At 43.4% G+C, this 17,006-nt stretch overlaps 1 protein-coding gene across 2 annotated transcripts in view; it reads left to right on the top strand.

Moving 5' to 3' along the window:
- WAPL (WAPL cohesin release factor) overlaps positions 1 to 17,006 on the top strand; it is a 215,496-nt gene that overhangs the window by 123,726 nt on the left and 74,764 nt on the right. For both annotated transcript variants that reach the window (XM_077454603.1, XM_077454602.1), the window contains one exon: positions 11,545 to 11,769. In XM_077454603.1, coding sequence (XP_077310729.1) covers positions 11,545 to 11,769 — 225 coding nt within the window. The remainder of the gene's footprint in view (positions 1 to 11,544; positions 11,770 to 17,006) is intronic.

The following is a 17,006-nucleotide window of genomic DNA, read 5'->3' as shown; positions in this document are numbered from 1 at the left end:
GTAGTTTCCATATTTTTGCTCAACCCCTGTATCAAACCACAGGTGGAGTGTGATACTATAAAAAAAAAAATAATAATTCTTGCTGTACGGCAAATCTCAATGTGCATTTTTTACTGCTACTTTGTGAGAACATCTGCTGTAAAATAACTCAGATTTATTTAGCAGTATCGCGCTACAGGTGGTCCCCTAGCTGCAAAAATCTGACTTGCAAACGGAGGAAGACAACAGGAAGTGAGAGGAAATCTGCCCCTAGGAATGAAAATTCACTCCTGTAAGAGTTATTATGGGAAAAAGGTACCTCTACTGGTGTTTCCATAACAACCCAAAAATGTCAAAATTCAATTGTCATTGGGACAGAAAGTGAGATGAAATCTTCTAAGCAGGGGCACAGACAGCAAAGCAAATGTTTTGAGACTGACACAAATAATACTTTTCAGAGTCTGCTGCGTCAGTATTTTTTTGATCTTTTTTTGTCAGATTTTACTATGGTAACATGCAAATCGGTCAATATTTGCAGTGTTGACACTACTTTTTTCTGTTTCAAATATTTTAGTGAATTTTATAATTATCAACAAGATTCCATTAACAGAGCATGTACATATAGTAGAAAAAGCATAATTATTCAGGAAAGTAACTCTTATAAAGGTACCGTATATACTAGAGTATAAGCCGAGATTTTCAGCCTCTTTTTTGAGGCTGAAAGTGCCCCCCTCGGCTTATACTCGAGTCATCGCTGTCTGCCCGCTCGATCAGCGTGTCGAGCAGACAGACAGCGGCCATTCTATGATTCAAAAGCCGCGCCTCCGGCTCCGCCTTCGCCTGTGATAGGCGGAACACTGAATTTCCCAGCAGCCTGTGTTCCGCCTATCACGGGCATCTTCTCATCCTCGTACTACGGACGAGGATGATACGACGTCCGTGATAGGCGGAACACAGGCTGCTGGGAAATTCAGTGTTCCGCCTATCACAGGCGAAGGAGGAGGCGCGGCTTTTGAATTTTACAATGGCCGCCGACGAAGAGGGCACGGGACGGAGGCAAGGCACGGGACGGGACGGGACGGGACGAAGGCAAGGCACGGCACGACACGGGACGGAGGCTCGGGACAAAGGCTCGGGACACAGGTAGGCTGGACACACACACACACACACACACACACACACACACACACACACACACACACACACACACACACACACACACACACACGGATGGAGACACACACACACGGATGGATGGATGGATGGAGACACACACACACACACAGGGATGGATGGATACACACACACACAGGGATGGAGACACACACACACAGGGATGGATGGATGGATGGAGACACACACAGGGATGGATGGATGGATGGAGACACACACACACAGGGATGGATGGATGGATGGATGGATGGAGACACACACACACAGGGATGGATGGATGGATGGACACACACACACACAGGGATGGATGGACGGACACACAGGGATGGACGGACACACAGGGATGGACGGACACACAGGGATGGACGGACACACAGGGATGGACGGACACACACACAGGGATGGACAGGCATGTCTCACCCTCGGCTTATACACGAGTCAATAAGTTTGCCAGTTTTTTTGGGGGTAAATTGGGGGCCTCGGCTTATATTCGGGTCGGCCTATACTCGAGTATATACGGTAAATGAAAATGGAGAACATAGTGGGTTGTAGGTTAAGATTATGTAACATGAAGTTTCATAGTCATAGCTTCATGGCAGCTATTTGTACAACAAATGGAGAAATTAAATTGGTTGAAATAATATTATTATGTCATTTATGAAGAGAATAGAAGTGAATGACCCTATAAAGAAATATAAAGTTACCGTATATACTCGAGTATAAGCCGAGATTTTCAGCCTCTTTTTTGAGGCTGAAAGTGCCCCCCTCGGCTTATACTCGAGTCATCGCTGTCTGCCCGCTCGATCAGCGTGTCGAGCAGACAGACAGCGGCCATTCTATAGTTCAAAAGCCGCGCCTCCGGCTCCGCCTTCGCCTGTGATAGGCGGAACACTGAATTTCCCAGCAGCCTGTGTTCCGCCTATCACGGACATCGTATCATCCTCGTACTACGGACGAGGATGATACGATGTACGTGATAGGCGGAACACAGGCTGCTGGGAAATTCAGTGTTCCGCCTATCACAGGCGAAGGCGGCGGCGCAGCTTTTGAATTTTACAATGGCCGCCGAGGCGCCGACGAACGAAGAGGGCACGGGACGGAGGCAAGGCACGGCACGGGACGGGACGGAACGGAGGCAAGGCACGGCGGCGAGGCACGGAGGCAAGGAGGCTCGGCACGGGACGGAGGCTCGGGACACAGGTAGGCTGGACACACACACACACACACACACACACACACACACACACACACACACACACACACACACACACACACACACACACACACACACACACACACACGGGACGGGACGGAACGGAGGCAAGGCACGGCGGCGAGGCAAGGAGGCTCGGCACGGGACGGAGGCTCGGGACACAGGTAGGCTGGACACACACACAACACACACACACACACACACACACACACACACACACACACGGATGGATACACACACACACAGGGATGGATGGATGGATGGAGACACACACACACAGGGATGGATGGATGGATGGACACACACACACACAGGGATGGATGGATGGATGGACACACACACACACAGGGATGGATGGATGGATGGAGACACACACACACAGGGATGGATGGATGGATGGATGGAGACACACACACACAGGGATGGATGGATGGATGGACACACACACACACAGGGATGGATGGACGGACACACAGGGATGGACGGACACACAGGGATGGACGGACACACAGGGATGGACGGACACACACACAGGGATGGACAGGCATGTCTTACCCTCGGCTTATACACGAGTCAATAAGTTTGCCAGTTTTTTGGGGGGTAAATTGGGGGCCTCGGCTTATATTCGGGTCGGCCTATACTCGAGTATATACGGTAATATTTTGTAGAATAGGTGGGGGTATAAATTAGGTGAAACCAGGGCCAAGTTCCTTCTTTTGGCTTTGTTTTATCTGGTGCAAAGGTCAAAAATCTCAACCGTTCAAAACATCTATAAGTTGGCATATTAGATAATTAACAGGAATAAACCAAGTGGAGGGAATAGAGCATAGAAGGGAGGGAGGAGGAAATGTCCAGGGGGACCAGTGGTTTAGAGAATCAAGTGAAGGTAATCGTAGTAGCGGGGCGGATATTATAAACTCTCAGGGAAAAATTAGTGAACAGTCCAAACCAGGGGGTAAATGTTTTAATCCAAGGTTTCCATAAGGATTCAAAGTTAGAAACTTTATCTAGCAGGATAGCTTCAGTTTTTGAATGCATCATTGGGCGACTCTGACTCTATGCAGAGCACGTTTGATTTCCACGCTTTTGCTACAGTTTGCTTAGCTGCCGTGGTTTTAAAAATTAGTAATTTGAATTGGCGTTGTGTTATAATTTGTGGGTTTTCTGTTCAGAAGTGCTACTGAGGGTTCAGGTGTTATGGTTATGTTGAACATAAGAAGAAAGAATTTTGAAGATTTCTGCCCAAAAGAAGGCTTACTATAGGACATTCCCACCAGATATGTGCATGTTATCCCAGTATTGTACAGCTTCAAACAGTGAGAGGGATATTTGGGGGGGGGGGGGGGGGGGCGGTTGTATATTCTGGATGGGACCAGATACCATCTAGTTTTAGTATCTAGGCTAGTATTTGAGTCCAGTCTAGTTAGTTTTAGTTGAATATGATTCGTGATCAGTTTCTCCCACGTCTTTGAGGAGTCAGATTTGGAAGCATTTTCAAAGACTGTGAAGTCAGGGGTTTGTTGTGTTACAAAATATCGAAAGGTTTCTGTGGATGGAAGGGATTATGTTTTGCATAAGTCTGGAAAGGGTATTCTATTTTGAGATTTAAAAAAAGAAAAAAAATCATGCACTCTAATCAAACCTACATTTGACCACACTAAGAATTGGGGAAGGACCAGGCTGGGTAGAAGGAAGGGTTACGTAAGGAAAGGAGGGGATTATGTTTGGATACGAGTCCAAATCTGGTTTTCAATCTGTCCCAAATGGTGGAAAGGCTGTGTTTGGTAATAGGATTTGTGATTTTCATCCGCTGTGTAGGAGTTAACCATAGTAAATTTGCAATATAAAGTGGGTCACAGTCGATTGACTCTGATACCCATAATGGCGTTTCCTTAGTAGTGTGATATTTGGGTAATTTTGCTAGTTGTGCTGTATAATTGGGGAAATCTGGCACACTAAAGCTGCTTTCACACTGAGATGCTTTACAGGCGCTGTAGTGCTAAAAATAGGACCTGTAAAGAGCCTCTCCTCTCACTCCAGTGTGAAAGCCTGAGTGCTTTCAAACTGGAGCGGTGTGCTGGCAGGATGCCAAAAAAGTCCTGCAAGCTGCATCTTTGCAGCGCTGTAGGAGCGGTGTATAAAGCGTCCCCTGCTCATTGAAATCAATGGGCAGTGCCTCCGAACCGCTGGCATATGAAAGTAAAACGCAGCTAAAAATAACATCGCTTTACAGCCAACGCCCCAGTGTGAAAGCAGCCTTTGACCACCTCTAATATGGGTGGAATATAAAGTTAATTTGGGTAAATGAGCAGTGAGCCCCAAATGGTAGTACTCTAAAGAGGTATAAAAGTTTTTAGGGAGGATAGACATTTTGATCACTGTTATTCTATCCATCCATGCCAATGGTAGAGTAGACCAATTCGCTTAGTTTAGTAAGTTGTGTAAGCATTGGTGGGTAGTTGACTGTGTAGAGGTTAGATGGGTTTGCTGTAAAATGAATGCCTAGATAAGAAATATGTGACTTCGACCAGACAAATGGAAGGGAATCATGAAGTTGAGTTTGGAGAGTAGGTGATAAATGTTTAGGTCTGTGGATTTGTGGAAATTTTATTGTTAGGCCTGATATACCCGTCCGAATTTAAAAACAATGTCCACGAGAGGTGGTGCTGATAATAAAGGCAACCTAAGAAATATCAGGACATCATCAGCAAACAGGAAAAGTGGTGCTAGGGGTTTGATGGCTAGGGCAAAGAGGAGAGGGGTTAATGGGCATCCCTGTCTCTCGATATTAAAGGGGTCGGAACGGTATCCTGAGTAAGATGGGTTTTGATATACAATATCAATCAATTGCAAGAAATTCGCTCTGAATCCCCAACATTAGAGAAATGACAGCGAGTCAATATTTTTGTATATCCGAGAGGAAACGGGTAGGGATAGAAGAGCAGGCTGTATGTGCCAGAAGTGTAGGTCGGCGAATATTGCCACCAGTTTGTCTGAAGGGGATAAATCCAGTTTGGTCCTTTTGTGGATCAAAGTACCTATTATGGGCTTAAGTCGGGTTGCAAGAATTTTGGCCAATATCTTAATCTCTAGGTTGAGTGCATATCAGTCTAGAATTTGACCATGAGGTATCATCAGTATTTGGTTTAGGTATCGTGGAGATAGAAGCTGTCAGAGATTCATTACAAAAGGATTGTCCATTGAGCAGAACCATAAGTGGCGATAAAATTGTGGAAAACTATTTATAATAAGCAGCTGAAAAGCCATCTATACCAGGATGTTTACGGGGTTTCGTTGTTTTTGTCTGGATTTTGTGTGATGGGTTTGTCCATAGTTTCCTGATTTGATCGGAAGAGAGAAGGAAGGTTAATAGAGGATTACAGCATTGTCAAATGAGATTGATCAAATGTATTTGTACTTTTGTATAGTGTGATAAATTTTCTACGAAATTCGTTAAAAAGTTTGTGGATTGCTGGTATAGTCATAGTTTTGTTTTAATCGAATAGGTTTCGGTGTATGATCAAGTTTTTGGAGTGCTAGGGTTTGTTTGCCTTCATATAAAAGGAATGTTTGGATTTACAAAGAATATTTTCTTCTGATTCTGTCAATAAAAGATCTAGTTCTAAACGTGCTTTGTCATCGTTTAATTTGTTTGATGGAGAGGGTGTTTGGAAATTCTCAGAAGATTTTATAGAAAGCTTCTTCTAATTGCTTATGAAGTTGAAGTTTTTAGCTTACGATGGTGAGAGGCTTGGTTAATGCAGAGACCCTCTTTATGGTTTGAGGGCTTCCCAGCGGGTGAGAGGGTCTGTATCAGTAGTACTGTTATTCATAAGATCTTGTATGGCTGTTTCTATTTGTAATCGATATATGGATTTTGTCAAACTACTGTTTATGTACCAAGTGTGGTTGGATTGGGGAACCAAAAAAGGAAGTCGTTATAACTGCATTATGATCTGACCAGGAACAAGGCATAATGGAGTTAAAAATAAGTTCTGAGGTACTAATACTCAACAAAAAGGTAGAGCTATTCTGTAAAACTGTGGGGATGGGAATAATACGTATGTTGTCTTCTGGCTGGATTATGTTCTCTACATGTGTCTATAAAAGAGTATTGGTAGAAATGTCTATAATATTAGATTTGAATCACCACCAAGAATGAGTTTGCCACATTTGTTTGTACTACTAACAAATGTTAGAGGAAAGATAAAGAATTCTTATTGGGAGCATAGTTAAGCCCCATGCACACCATCAGATTTTCTGCTTGTTCTTTCCTTAAGATTTACCAAATCCATGTAGTGCAAGGGCCTGCCTGATTGCATACACATTGAAACTCATGACCTCATTATGGTTTTGTTAAATCTGAAGGAAAAGCTCAGCAGAAAATCTGATAGTGTATATGGGGCTTAAACTATAGTGACTACATCATCTAACAAGAGGCCGGAGAGTATAAGGTATCGACTTTCAGGATCTTTGAGTTCTTTCCGTAGAGTAAATGGAGTAGTATGATGGAAAGCAATCAATACTTTCCTTTGCTTAGTGTTCACTGATGCAGTGAAAACCTGTAGGTATTTTAGACCAAAATATTTAGGTGAGGACTGTCGTGAAATGTGTTTCTTGTAAACAGACAACATAAGCTGAACGTTTAGAAAAGGATTGGAAAGCTTTGGTACGTTTTAGGAAAGGAGTTGAGACAATGAAAGTCAAAAGGTTTATGGAAGTAAAATATATATATAAAATTTATTGGGGTCAGGAAATTTAAGCTCCTAAGAGGAACAAGTATCCAAGGGTAGTGTAGGAAAACACTAACCAGAGGATACAAAAAAGTCAGAGGAGTGTCCAAACACCTGAGGTGAGCACTCAAGGAAACTGGAGGCGCAGTGGCCGTCTCTGAGACTACAACAGCCAACAAATTATACATATAATAGGTTAGTCTAATGAATCTTAAATTTTAATAAAATTTGAATTAACTTTCAGGTAGGAAGTTATAATGTAGAGCAAGATTGTCATAACTAAAGTAGTAAATCAGGTTATATAAATTAATTTTGATATACTTCTTACATTTGTTTTGAGGGAAACTATATAACAGAACTAAATAACTAGGAGGTAAACTGACTATATAGAGAACCCTATCAGTAATTTTAGTTTGTTAAAATTCCCAATAAAGTATGAATCTTGAGGATGTTGTCAAAAGGATATAGTGTATTTGGTGTGAAAGGGTTAAGCCCTTAATAGAATATATCACCTATACATGATTCATCAGTTTATCGATATTTCAGTCCATTAGATCTTCAGTGGGCGGGGAAGCAATGCGACTTCTCTTGGAGGGGGTTTGATGAACGGGGGGTCTTGTAAATTCTGGGGAGGACCATAGGGCTCTCGGCATCTGGGGTCTTCTATTGGTTTTCCAGGTGATGACAGGTGAAGATCTTGTATGAATATTAGGTCATCGGTTGTTGTGCAGGCATATGAAGTTCCTTCATAAGAACACCAGACAACAAAGGGAAACCCCCATCTATAAGATATGTGGTGGTGCTGGAGCACTTGTAGATGTTGTTTCATTTCTTTATATTTAAGGAGTGTTTGTTGAGACATATCTTGGAAAATGTGGTATTTATGACCCTGGAATGTAAGGGATTCTTTATTGCGAGCAGTTTCCAATAATTGCTCCTTAGTTTGGGAATAATGAAACTTTTATGATTGTGGTCCAGAATCCTTGCGGGGACCAGGGATCTATGTATTCTTTCCATTTCTAGGCGTTCTATGGGAATAGAGAAAGTTCCTGAAAAAGTGCTGTAACTAATTGTCCCTCAATTACCTCAGGGTTACCACGTATCTGTAGGTTGGACCTCCTGGCCCTGGTCTCAAAGTCTTCAATGCGGTTTTGAAGTAGAGAATAGTCATCTTTGAGGGATTCTAGTTCTTTAGTCTGGTTAGAGGTAGTGACATCCACTTCATCCATCCTTTGTTCAAGGATAGTGGTATGGCGGCCCACCTCATGAATCTCCCTTGTCAGTTTGTCTGGCTCCATGGAGAATCCTTTCAAATTGATTTAATAACTCCGAGCCATTTGTAACCATATGTTTATCTTTGGGGGTCACCCCGATGTCAGAAAGGACTTTGACAGGGAAGGATACCGGAACTGCAGCTGTGAATGTGAGTGTACGTTATGAGGGGGATGTTGATGGAGTTGGTCAAATTTTTTTTTTTTTTTTTTTTGATCACCTGCCTCTTGAGGTTTGACCACAGGTTCTGAATGGGATTAAGGTCTGTGGCGTTTGCTGGCCATGGAGTCAAAATGTCCATGTTTTATTCCCTTAGCCACTTGGTTATCACTTTTGCCTTATGGCAAGGTGCTTCATCATGTGGGAAATGGCATTGTTTGTCACCAAACTGTTCTTGGATGGTTGGGAGAAGTTGCTCTTGGAGGATGTTTTTGTACCGTTCTTCATAGCTGTGTTCTTAGGCAAACTTGCGAGTGAGCCCACTCCCTTGGCTGAGAAGCAACCCCACACATGAATGGTCTCAGGATGCTTTACTGTTGGCATGATACAGGACTGGCCAAGCCTCCAAAAGTCTTCATGCTGTGCGTGCTGATGTACTCACACCTGCCTGCTGCCATTCCTGAGCAAATTGCACTGTTGGTGCCCTGATCCCGTAGCTGAATCAACTCAACTGTATGAGATGGTCCTGACGCTTGCTGGACTTTCTTGGATGCACTGAAGCCTTCTTCACAAATGCAATGGAAATTTTTTTGTATGGGATTAAGTTCATTTTCATAGTAAAGGACTTTCTAATTAATTGCAATCACTCTTAATAACATTGTGAAGTATATGTAACTTGCCATAAAAAAAACTGAGGCAACATAGTTTGTGAAAATTTAATATTTGTGTCATTCTCTCAACGTTTGGCCATGGCTGTATATGGGAAAAGATCAGTAGACCTTCATGTGATGAGGGGTCTAATGTGCGCAAATATTTGGTGTTGGAATATTGGCTCTGGATTGCAGTTCACATGTTGTGCTGATACATTAAAGCAGGGGTAGGCAATCTTTTGAGCACAACGTGCCGAAAAAATGTTTTCAAGGAAATTGAGTGTGCCAATTTTATAACAAAAAAATGTCAACTTCTTCTCTCAATCTAGAAAAAGATTTTTTATAAAGTAAATTCTGTAAACTACTTTAGTGAGAAATTAAAATCTTGCACTCACGCCTCAGATCAGCCCCAATTCATGCACCTTTACACCTCAGATCACTGTCTCCCCTGCAGATCTTTCACCACTGTTTTCTTATTTTAACTTTTTATTTTTTTCACTGTTCTTTTAAAAAAAAATTGTCACTTTAATTCTTATTACAAGGAATGTAAAAATCCCTTGCAATAGAAAAAGCACGACAGGTCCTCTTAAATATGAGATCTGGGCGGTCAGAGAGACCTCAGATCTCATATATTTACACTAAAATGCAATTAAAAAAATTGTCATTTGAAAATAAATTAAATAAAATGTCCCGCTATGGGCAATGTCTTGGAGAGGGGGGCGCTATCTTCCCCTCACTCGTCTCCATGTCAGGCCAGGGACAGGTCCGGATCGCCGTTACCGACCTGGCTCCTAACTTTTTAAGCTGGCTCCTAGATTCCAAGCAAATTTGTCAAGCCCTGGTTTAGGAGATATTCCCCACGCAATGAGCCTCTGACTTCAGCGGCGCATGTACACGGGGGGTTCTCGGTTGAAAGTCTGGAAAATGCCGGACCCTGAGCAAACAAGCAGGACAAAACTCTGGATAGCCGCAAACTAGCAACAGTGACACTGATCTCTGCTCCCTGTGATTGGAGCCGAGATCATTGATGTGTAAAACCCAGCCATGCCCCCCACAGTTAGCAATACGCCCCTAGGACACAGTTAACCCCTACACTGACACCTAGTGGTTAACCCCTTCACTGCCAATGTCATTTGCACAGGAACCACAGCAACCACGACACTACCTGCCTGGAGTTTGCATGTTCTCCCTGTGCCTACGTAGGTTTCTCCCACAAGCCAAAGACTTACAGGAAGGTAAATTGGCTTCTGTACAAAATTGGTCCTAGTATATGAATGGATTTGTGGGCTCCTTGAGGGTAGGGACTGATGTGAGTGTGCAATGTACAGGGATATGGACAATTGTAGGCACTCGCTCAGGTTGAACTGGATGGACTGGTGTCATTATTCAACCTTACTAACTGTGAAACTATGATGTCCCACCACTGGATCAGTGTGCCGTTCGTCACAGGAGGTGGGACATTTACTGCAGCTCCTGCAATTCAGCTCTGTGACACACGGAAATCAGCACTCTGTAGGAGGGAGGGGAGGACTGGGGCACGCCAGGATGACATCCTCACAATGGATGGCACCAGGGGTGGGGCTCAGCCTTGTTTTCGGCTCCATTATCTGCAATATTTTTTTTTCAGCTTTGAGACAAAAATGCCCTTTTCGGCAGATTTTTTTTTTTTTTTATCGTGCACCTCTACTTAACAGCCAAGAGCCATTTCTGTTTGATCTCCCACTGCCATTGTGCTGCAAATGTGATCTGTTATGCCACCAGCTATTTGACTCTTTGTTTGAGGACACAAGCAAATGTGACTGTTGCATTCCTGGAATGTCAAGATTGCTGTTTTTTTGTTAAGCCATTAAATCGATGCATTTAGTTCCGCTTTTATGATTTACTGCTGTTCAGGGGCTCTGTGATTCAGCAAAATGGCAGCCTCCAGCAAGAAGAAACAGGAGCTCACAGTGGAGTTTAGGACTTTATTGTGCTTATATACTTATGTTTGTATCCCTTGTAACACTGTTTGTGCACTATAGTCATATTTAAAGTGATGGCACTATATTTGTGATTAGAATTTTTGGTATATTTAATTTTAACGGACAGCGGTACATATGTATGTTTATATAATTTTAACATGTTTGTGTGCAGCTGTTCTTTTTAGGTGTGAGCATTTATAATTACAATATCTGTAAGTGTTTGACATTTGCACAGAGTTCGTTTGTAGTTTAATGTCTTATATCTGCCTACGGCTTATCTGTTATATGCATGATTTCCACATTCACCCTTTATTGCTGGGGGAAACTGTTATAAACCTCAATTTCATAAATATGTCTTACAACTACCTCTGATTTATTGTCTTTCTTCTTTGTTTCTATCACAGAATCTAGCTCTTTGTACTGCTGCGCTAATGTATATACTAAGCAGAGACCGCTTAAATATGGACCTTGATAGAGCTAGCCTGGACCTCATGATACGACTTTTAGAAATGGAGCAAGATATCACACCTAAGCATATGAATGAGAAAGATATGAATAAAATAAAGGAGAAGATTCGCAAGTTGTGTGAAACTGTTCACAACAAGCATCTCGACTTGGAGAATATTACAGTAAGTGTTTTTTTTTTGTTTCCCCATTAAGGCCTCTGAGTACTTTTGGTAAAACAACTTAGGCTCTTATCAAGTGCAGGACTTGGCCTCTCATTGCAATATCCTGTCCTATGCTGCTTCTGATCATTGGGGAGGGCAGCCTTTAGCATTGAATTGGAAGCCTCAGATGTGCCATGCATGTTCTCTCTAAGCTTTTTGGCAGTGCCCCTTAATTCTGGCATTGCCAGCCTCTCTTGTGATTTGTAACCGTTGAGTTTTGAGCTTTTAATGATCTTCGAAATAATGACTTTCACCTATATTAATCTTTTGTAGCCTGCGTTTCTCCAGTATTTTTCAGTGTGTGTGTGTGTAGTGGTTAAACTTTGCACTTAAACACCATCTGTTACTCCTCCAATACAAAATGACTAGGTCTCAATTAAAACAGGGAATAAAGCCAGATAGTATAAAACTGGTTTAAAGTGTCTCTGTGCATCACTCAAGTGTCAAGATCCAGGATGCATGTGCTAAATACATACAAACACATATAACCACAAAAAAATGCAGTGTAAAAAATAGTGTGTAAAAAAATATCTGTGATATAAACACAAAAAACTTAAAATAAACAAATTCCAACAGGAATCAATAGCAGCAAATAAGTGAATCGCAACAAATGAATCTCAATAGAGTGTCCCATACATAGTCCAATCGTGCAATTTGGATGCAATATCACAATCAAAATTAAAGTGCAATGTGCCAAGCCAACTCTCTTCCAGTGGTATTCCGTGCCAGTGCTGGTTACACTAAATAATTACCTCACAGCTGCGAGGTATTCAGCGAGAAAAGCAACTATATTGCAGGGAGTACTTGAAGTCATTGTGTGACGTAACGCGTAGGAAACCGGAAGTGACGTTTACATCCGAGCAAGACGCTCACCGGTCTATTGTCAAGCTGTGTGCCTTTTTTGTGTTTATATCACAGATATTTTTTTCCACACTGTATTTTTTACACTGCATTTTTTAGTGGTTATATGAGTTTGTATGTATTTAGCACATGCATCCTGGATCTTGACACTTGAGTGATGCACAGAGACCCTTTAAACCAGTTATTTTATGCAATGCACAGATGCACTTTTAATGCGATTTCCATAAGCACTAAGCACTGCTCTAGTCTATACGCACTATTGCACTTTTTTTGCCTTGATGGTAACATTTATTTTTATATCTTTATACTTTGTTGTACATTACTATTAGTTAATTTGGTATTTTGAGGAAGCGCAACACACCCCCCCGTTTAATTTTTCTATGGCATTGAGAGCCAACTCATACAGTGTTTGCTGCTCCCGTCAGAACAGAATTTTACCTTCTGACCAATCTTTGGCCATAGAGCGTGGGAGCTTTTTGATATACACAAAGCCAGATAGTGATTTAAAAAAAAAAGTCACATACTTCAGCTTCTGGCCTCATTTGCCCAGGCACTGGTGACATTTTTTCATTCTCGTGTGTGTTTGTTTTTTGTTGTTGTGGTTTTGGTTTTTTTTTTGCAGTTGGGGGTCTTGTTTCTAGTCTATTTTCATAGGTAGGTCTTTATACATAATAATCTTTCATGACCTGATGTATTTCATTAAACCTACTTTTATTTTGTATTTTTTTTGCTTAGCAAATAATTTTATTAATGGTGCAGTACACAAAGTTACGAAATGTAAGCCTCTCTTTCCAAAATTAACTTGTGAAGTATAATTTCCATAATCGTATTGTTATCTAGATGGATTTAGTGGTTTGGGGAACCGTAAGTGACCACCTGGGTGCTACATAGCTGTATTGGTGCTTAGGGGCAGTCCAGGAGGCTTTGGGTGCCAACTGAGGAGGGCAGAGCACTTCTTCCACCCCCTACCTCCATTAATAACTGTTAACATCTGTAATGCATTTAACCAGTTGCCGACCGCCGCACGACGATGTACGTCGATAGCATGGCACGGGCAGGCATATTGGCGTACATGTACGTCCCTTGCCTCCCGCGGGTCGGGGGCCCGATCGGGCCCCCGCCCGGTGCCTGCGGCGGTCGGTATTCGTGCGGGAGCGATCCCGGACGAGGGGACGGCCATTCGTTCATGGCCACCCCCTCGCGATCGCTCCCGACGAATAGGAATCCCCCGTGACATCACTTCCTCTCCTGTAATGTAAACACAGGAGAGGAAGTGATGTATTCTCTCCTCCGTGTCGGTATTTTTCGTTCCGACACGGAGGAGAGCGGATCAGTGAGTTGCACCAACACATCCCACACACAGTAGAACATGCCAGGCACACTCACACCCCCCCTTTACCCCCCGATCACCCCCCCAATTACCCCTGCCCCCCAGTCACAGTGACACCAATGTCATTTTTTTTTTTTTTTTTTTTTTTTTTGCATTGGTGTCATTTGTGACTGTAATAACTGTTAGGGCAGTTAGAGTTAGCCCCCTTTAGTTCTAATGTACCCCCCTAACCCCCCCAATAAAGGTTTAACCCCGTGATCACCCCCCGTCGCCAGTGTCACTAAGGCTGGGTTCACATTGCAGCGGTTTATGAGAACGAATGTGATTCGCACCGCACTGCAGTGCAAATCACATCCGATCTCTGTGCGATTCGAGTTCAGCCATTCGCCGCACCCGCCACACCCGCCGCACCCACCGCAAATTCGCACGGGACCCTTTTTTTGGCCCGCAGCAGAATCGGATCGCATGGGTGTTCACACCATGCGATCCGAGTTTGCAGATCGCACTGCGATATGCGAACTGATCTGGGGGTGTCAGTAACATTTCACTGACACTCCCAGCAGTTCGCATAGGGCAGTGTGAACTGCCGCCGGGAGGCATGCGATGCGGGAACCCGCCGCGGATTTGCGGCGTTTCCGCATCGCTCCAGTGTGAACCCAGCCTAATAAGCGATCATTTTTCTGATCGCCGTATTAGTGTCACAGGTGACGCTAGTTAGGCAGGTAGGTATTTAGGTTCGCCGCAGCTTTTTATAGCGCCAGGGACCCCCATATACTACCGCATAAAGCCCCCTGATTGCCCCCTAGTTAACCCTTTCACCAGTGATCACCATATAACTGTTACAGGTGACGCTGGTTGGTTAGTTATTTTTTATAGTTTCAGGGCACCCGCCATTTATTACCTAATAAAGGTTTAACCCCCTGATCACCCGGCGGGTGTCATTTGTGACTAATAACTGTTAGGGCAGTTAGGGTTAGCCCCCTTTAGTTCTAAGGTACCCCCCTAACCCCCCCAATAAAGGTTTAACCCCGTGATCACCCCCCGTCGCCAGTGTCACTAAGGCTGGGTTCACATTGCAGCGGTTTATGAGAACGGATGTGATTCGCACCGCACTGCAGTGCAAATCACATCCGATCTCTGTGCGATTCGAGTTCAGCCATTCGCCGCACCCGCCGCACCCGCCACACCCGCCGCACCCGCCGCAAATTCGCACGGGACCCTTTTTTTGGCCCGCAGCAGAATCGGATCGCATGGGTGTTCACACCATGCGATCCGAGTTTGCAGATCGCACTGCGATATGCGAACTGATCTGGGGGTGTCATTAACATTTCACTGACACTCCCAGCAGTTCGCATAGGGCAGTGTGAACTGCCGCCGGGAGGCATGCGATGCGGGAACCCGCCGCGCATTCGTGGCGTTCCCGCATCGCTCCAGTGTGAACCCAGCCTAATAAGCGATCGTTTTTCTGATCGCTGTATTAGTGTCACAGGTGACGCTAGTTAGGCAGGTAGGTATTTAGGTTCGCCGCAGCTTTTTATAGCGCCAGGGACCCCCATATACTACCGCATAAAGCCCCCTGATTGCCCCCTAGTTAACCCTTTCACCAGTGATCACCATATAACTGTTACAGGTGACGCTGGTTGGTTAGTTATTTTTTTATAGTTTCAGGGCACCCGCCATTTATTACCTAGTCTCACTAGTGTACCCCTAAATTTAGGGGTGTCTACTTTCCAAAATGGGGTCATTTGGGGGGGGTTTGTGCCATCTTGGCATTTTATGGCCTTCAAAACTGTAACGCCCTTAGAAAGCCTGAAGGCGGTGCTTGGTTTTCGGGGCCCCGTACGCGGCTAGGCTCCCAAAAAGTCACACATATGTGGTATCCCCGTACTCAGGAGAAGCAGCAGAATTTATTTTGGGGTGTCATTTCACATATGCCCATGGCATGCGTGAGCAATATATCATTTAGTGACAACTTTGTGAAAAAAAAAAAAAAAAAAAAAAAGTTTGTAATTTTCCCGCAACTTGTGGCAAAATATAAAATATTCCATGGACTCAACATGCCTCTCAGCAAATAGCTTGGGGTGTCTACTTTCTAAAATGGGGTCATTTGTGGGGGTTTTGTGCCATCTTGGCATTTTATGGCCTTCAAAACTGTAATAGGTAGTGAGAAGTGAACTCAAAAATTTACGCCCTTAGAAAGCCTGAAGGCGGTGCTTGGTTTTCGGGGCCCCGTACGCGGCTAGGCTCCCAAAAAGTCCCACATATGTGGTATCCCCGTACTCAGGAGAAGCAGCAGAATTTATTTTGGGGTGTCATTTCACATATGCCCATGGCATGTGTGAGCAATATATCATTTAGTGACAACTTTGTGAAAAAAAAAAAAAAAAAAAAAAAGTTTGTAATTTTCCCGCAACTTGTGGCAAAATATAAAATATTCCATGAACTCAACATGCCTCTCAGCAAATAGCTTGGGGTGTCTACTTTCTAAAATGGGGTCATTTGTGGGGGTTTTGTGCCATCTTGGCATTTTATGGCCTTCAAAACTGTAATAGGTAGTGAGAAGTGAACTCAAAAATGTACGCCCTTAGAAAGCCTGAAGGCGGTGCTTGGTTTTCGGGGCCCCGTACGCGGCTAGGCTCCCAAAAAGTCCCACATATGTGGTATCCCCGTACTCAGGAGAAGCAGCAGAATTTATTTTGGGGTGTTATTTCACATACGCCCATAGCATGTGTGAGCAATATATCATTTAGTGACAACTTTGTGTAAAAAAAAAAAAAAATTTTTTTTTTTGTCATTATTCAATCGCTTGAGGCAAAAAAATTAAATATTCAATGGGCTCAACATGCCTCTTATCAATTTCCTTAGGGGGTCTACTTTCCAAAATGGGGTCATTTGGGGGGGTTTTGTACTGCCCTGCCATTTTAGCACCTCAAGAAATGAGATAGGCAGTCGTAAACTAAAAGCTGCGTAAATTGCAGAAAACGTACCTTAGTTTGTAGATGTGACA

Source organism: Lithobates pipiens, unplaced genomic scaffold, assembly GCF_037356315.1.
Source record: "Lithobates pipiens isolate NorthernLeopardFrog02 unplaced genomic scaffold, aLitPip1_a1.2 Scaffold_25, whole genome shotgun sequence".
Taxonomy (NCBI): domain Eukaryota; kingdom Metazoa; phylum Chordata; class Amphibia; order Anura; family Ranidae; genus Lithobates; species Lithobates pipiens.
Note: the sequence above shows the minus strand (reverse complement) of the source record. Positions and strands in the feature narration are given on the sequence as shown.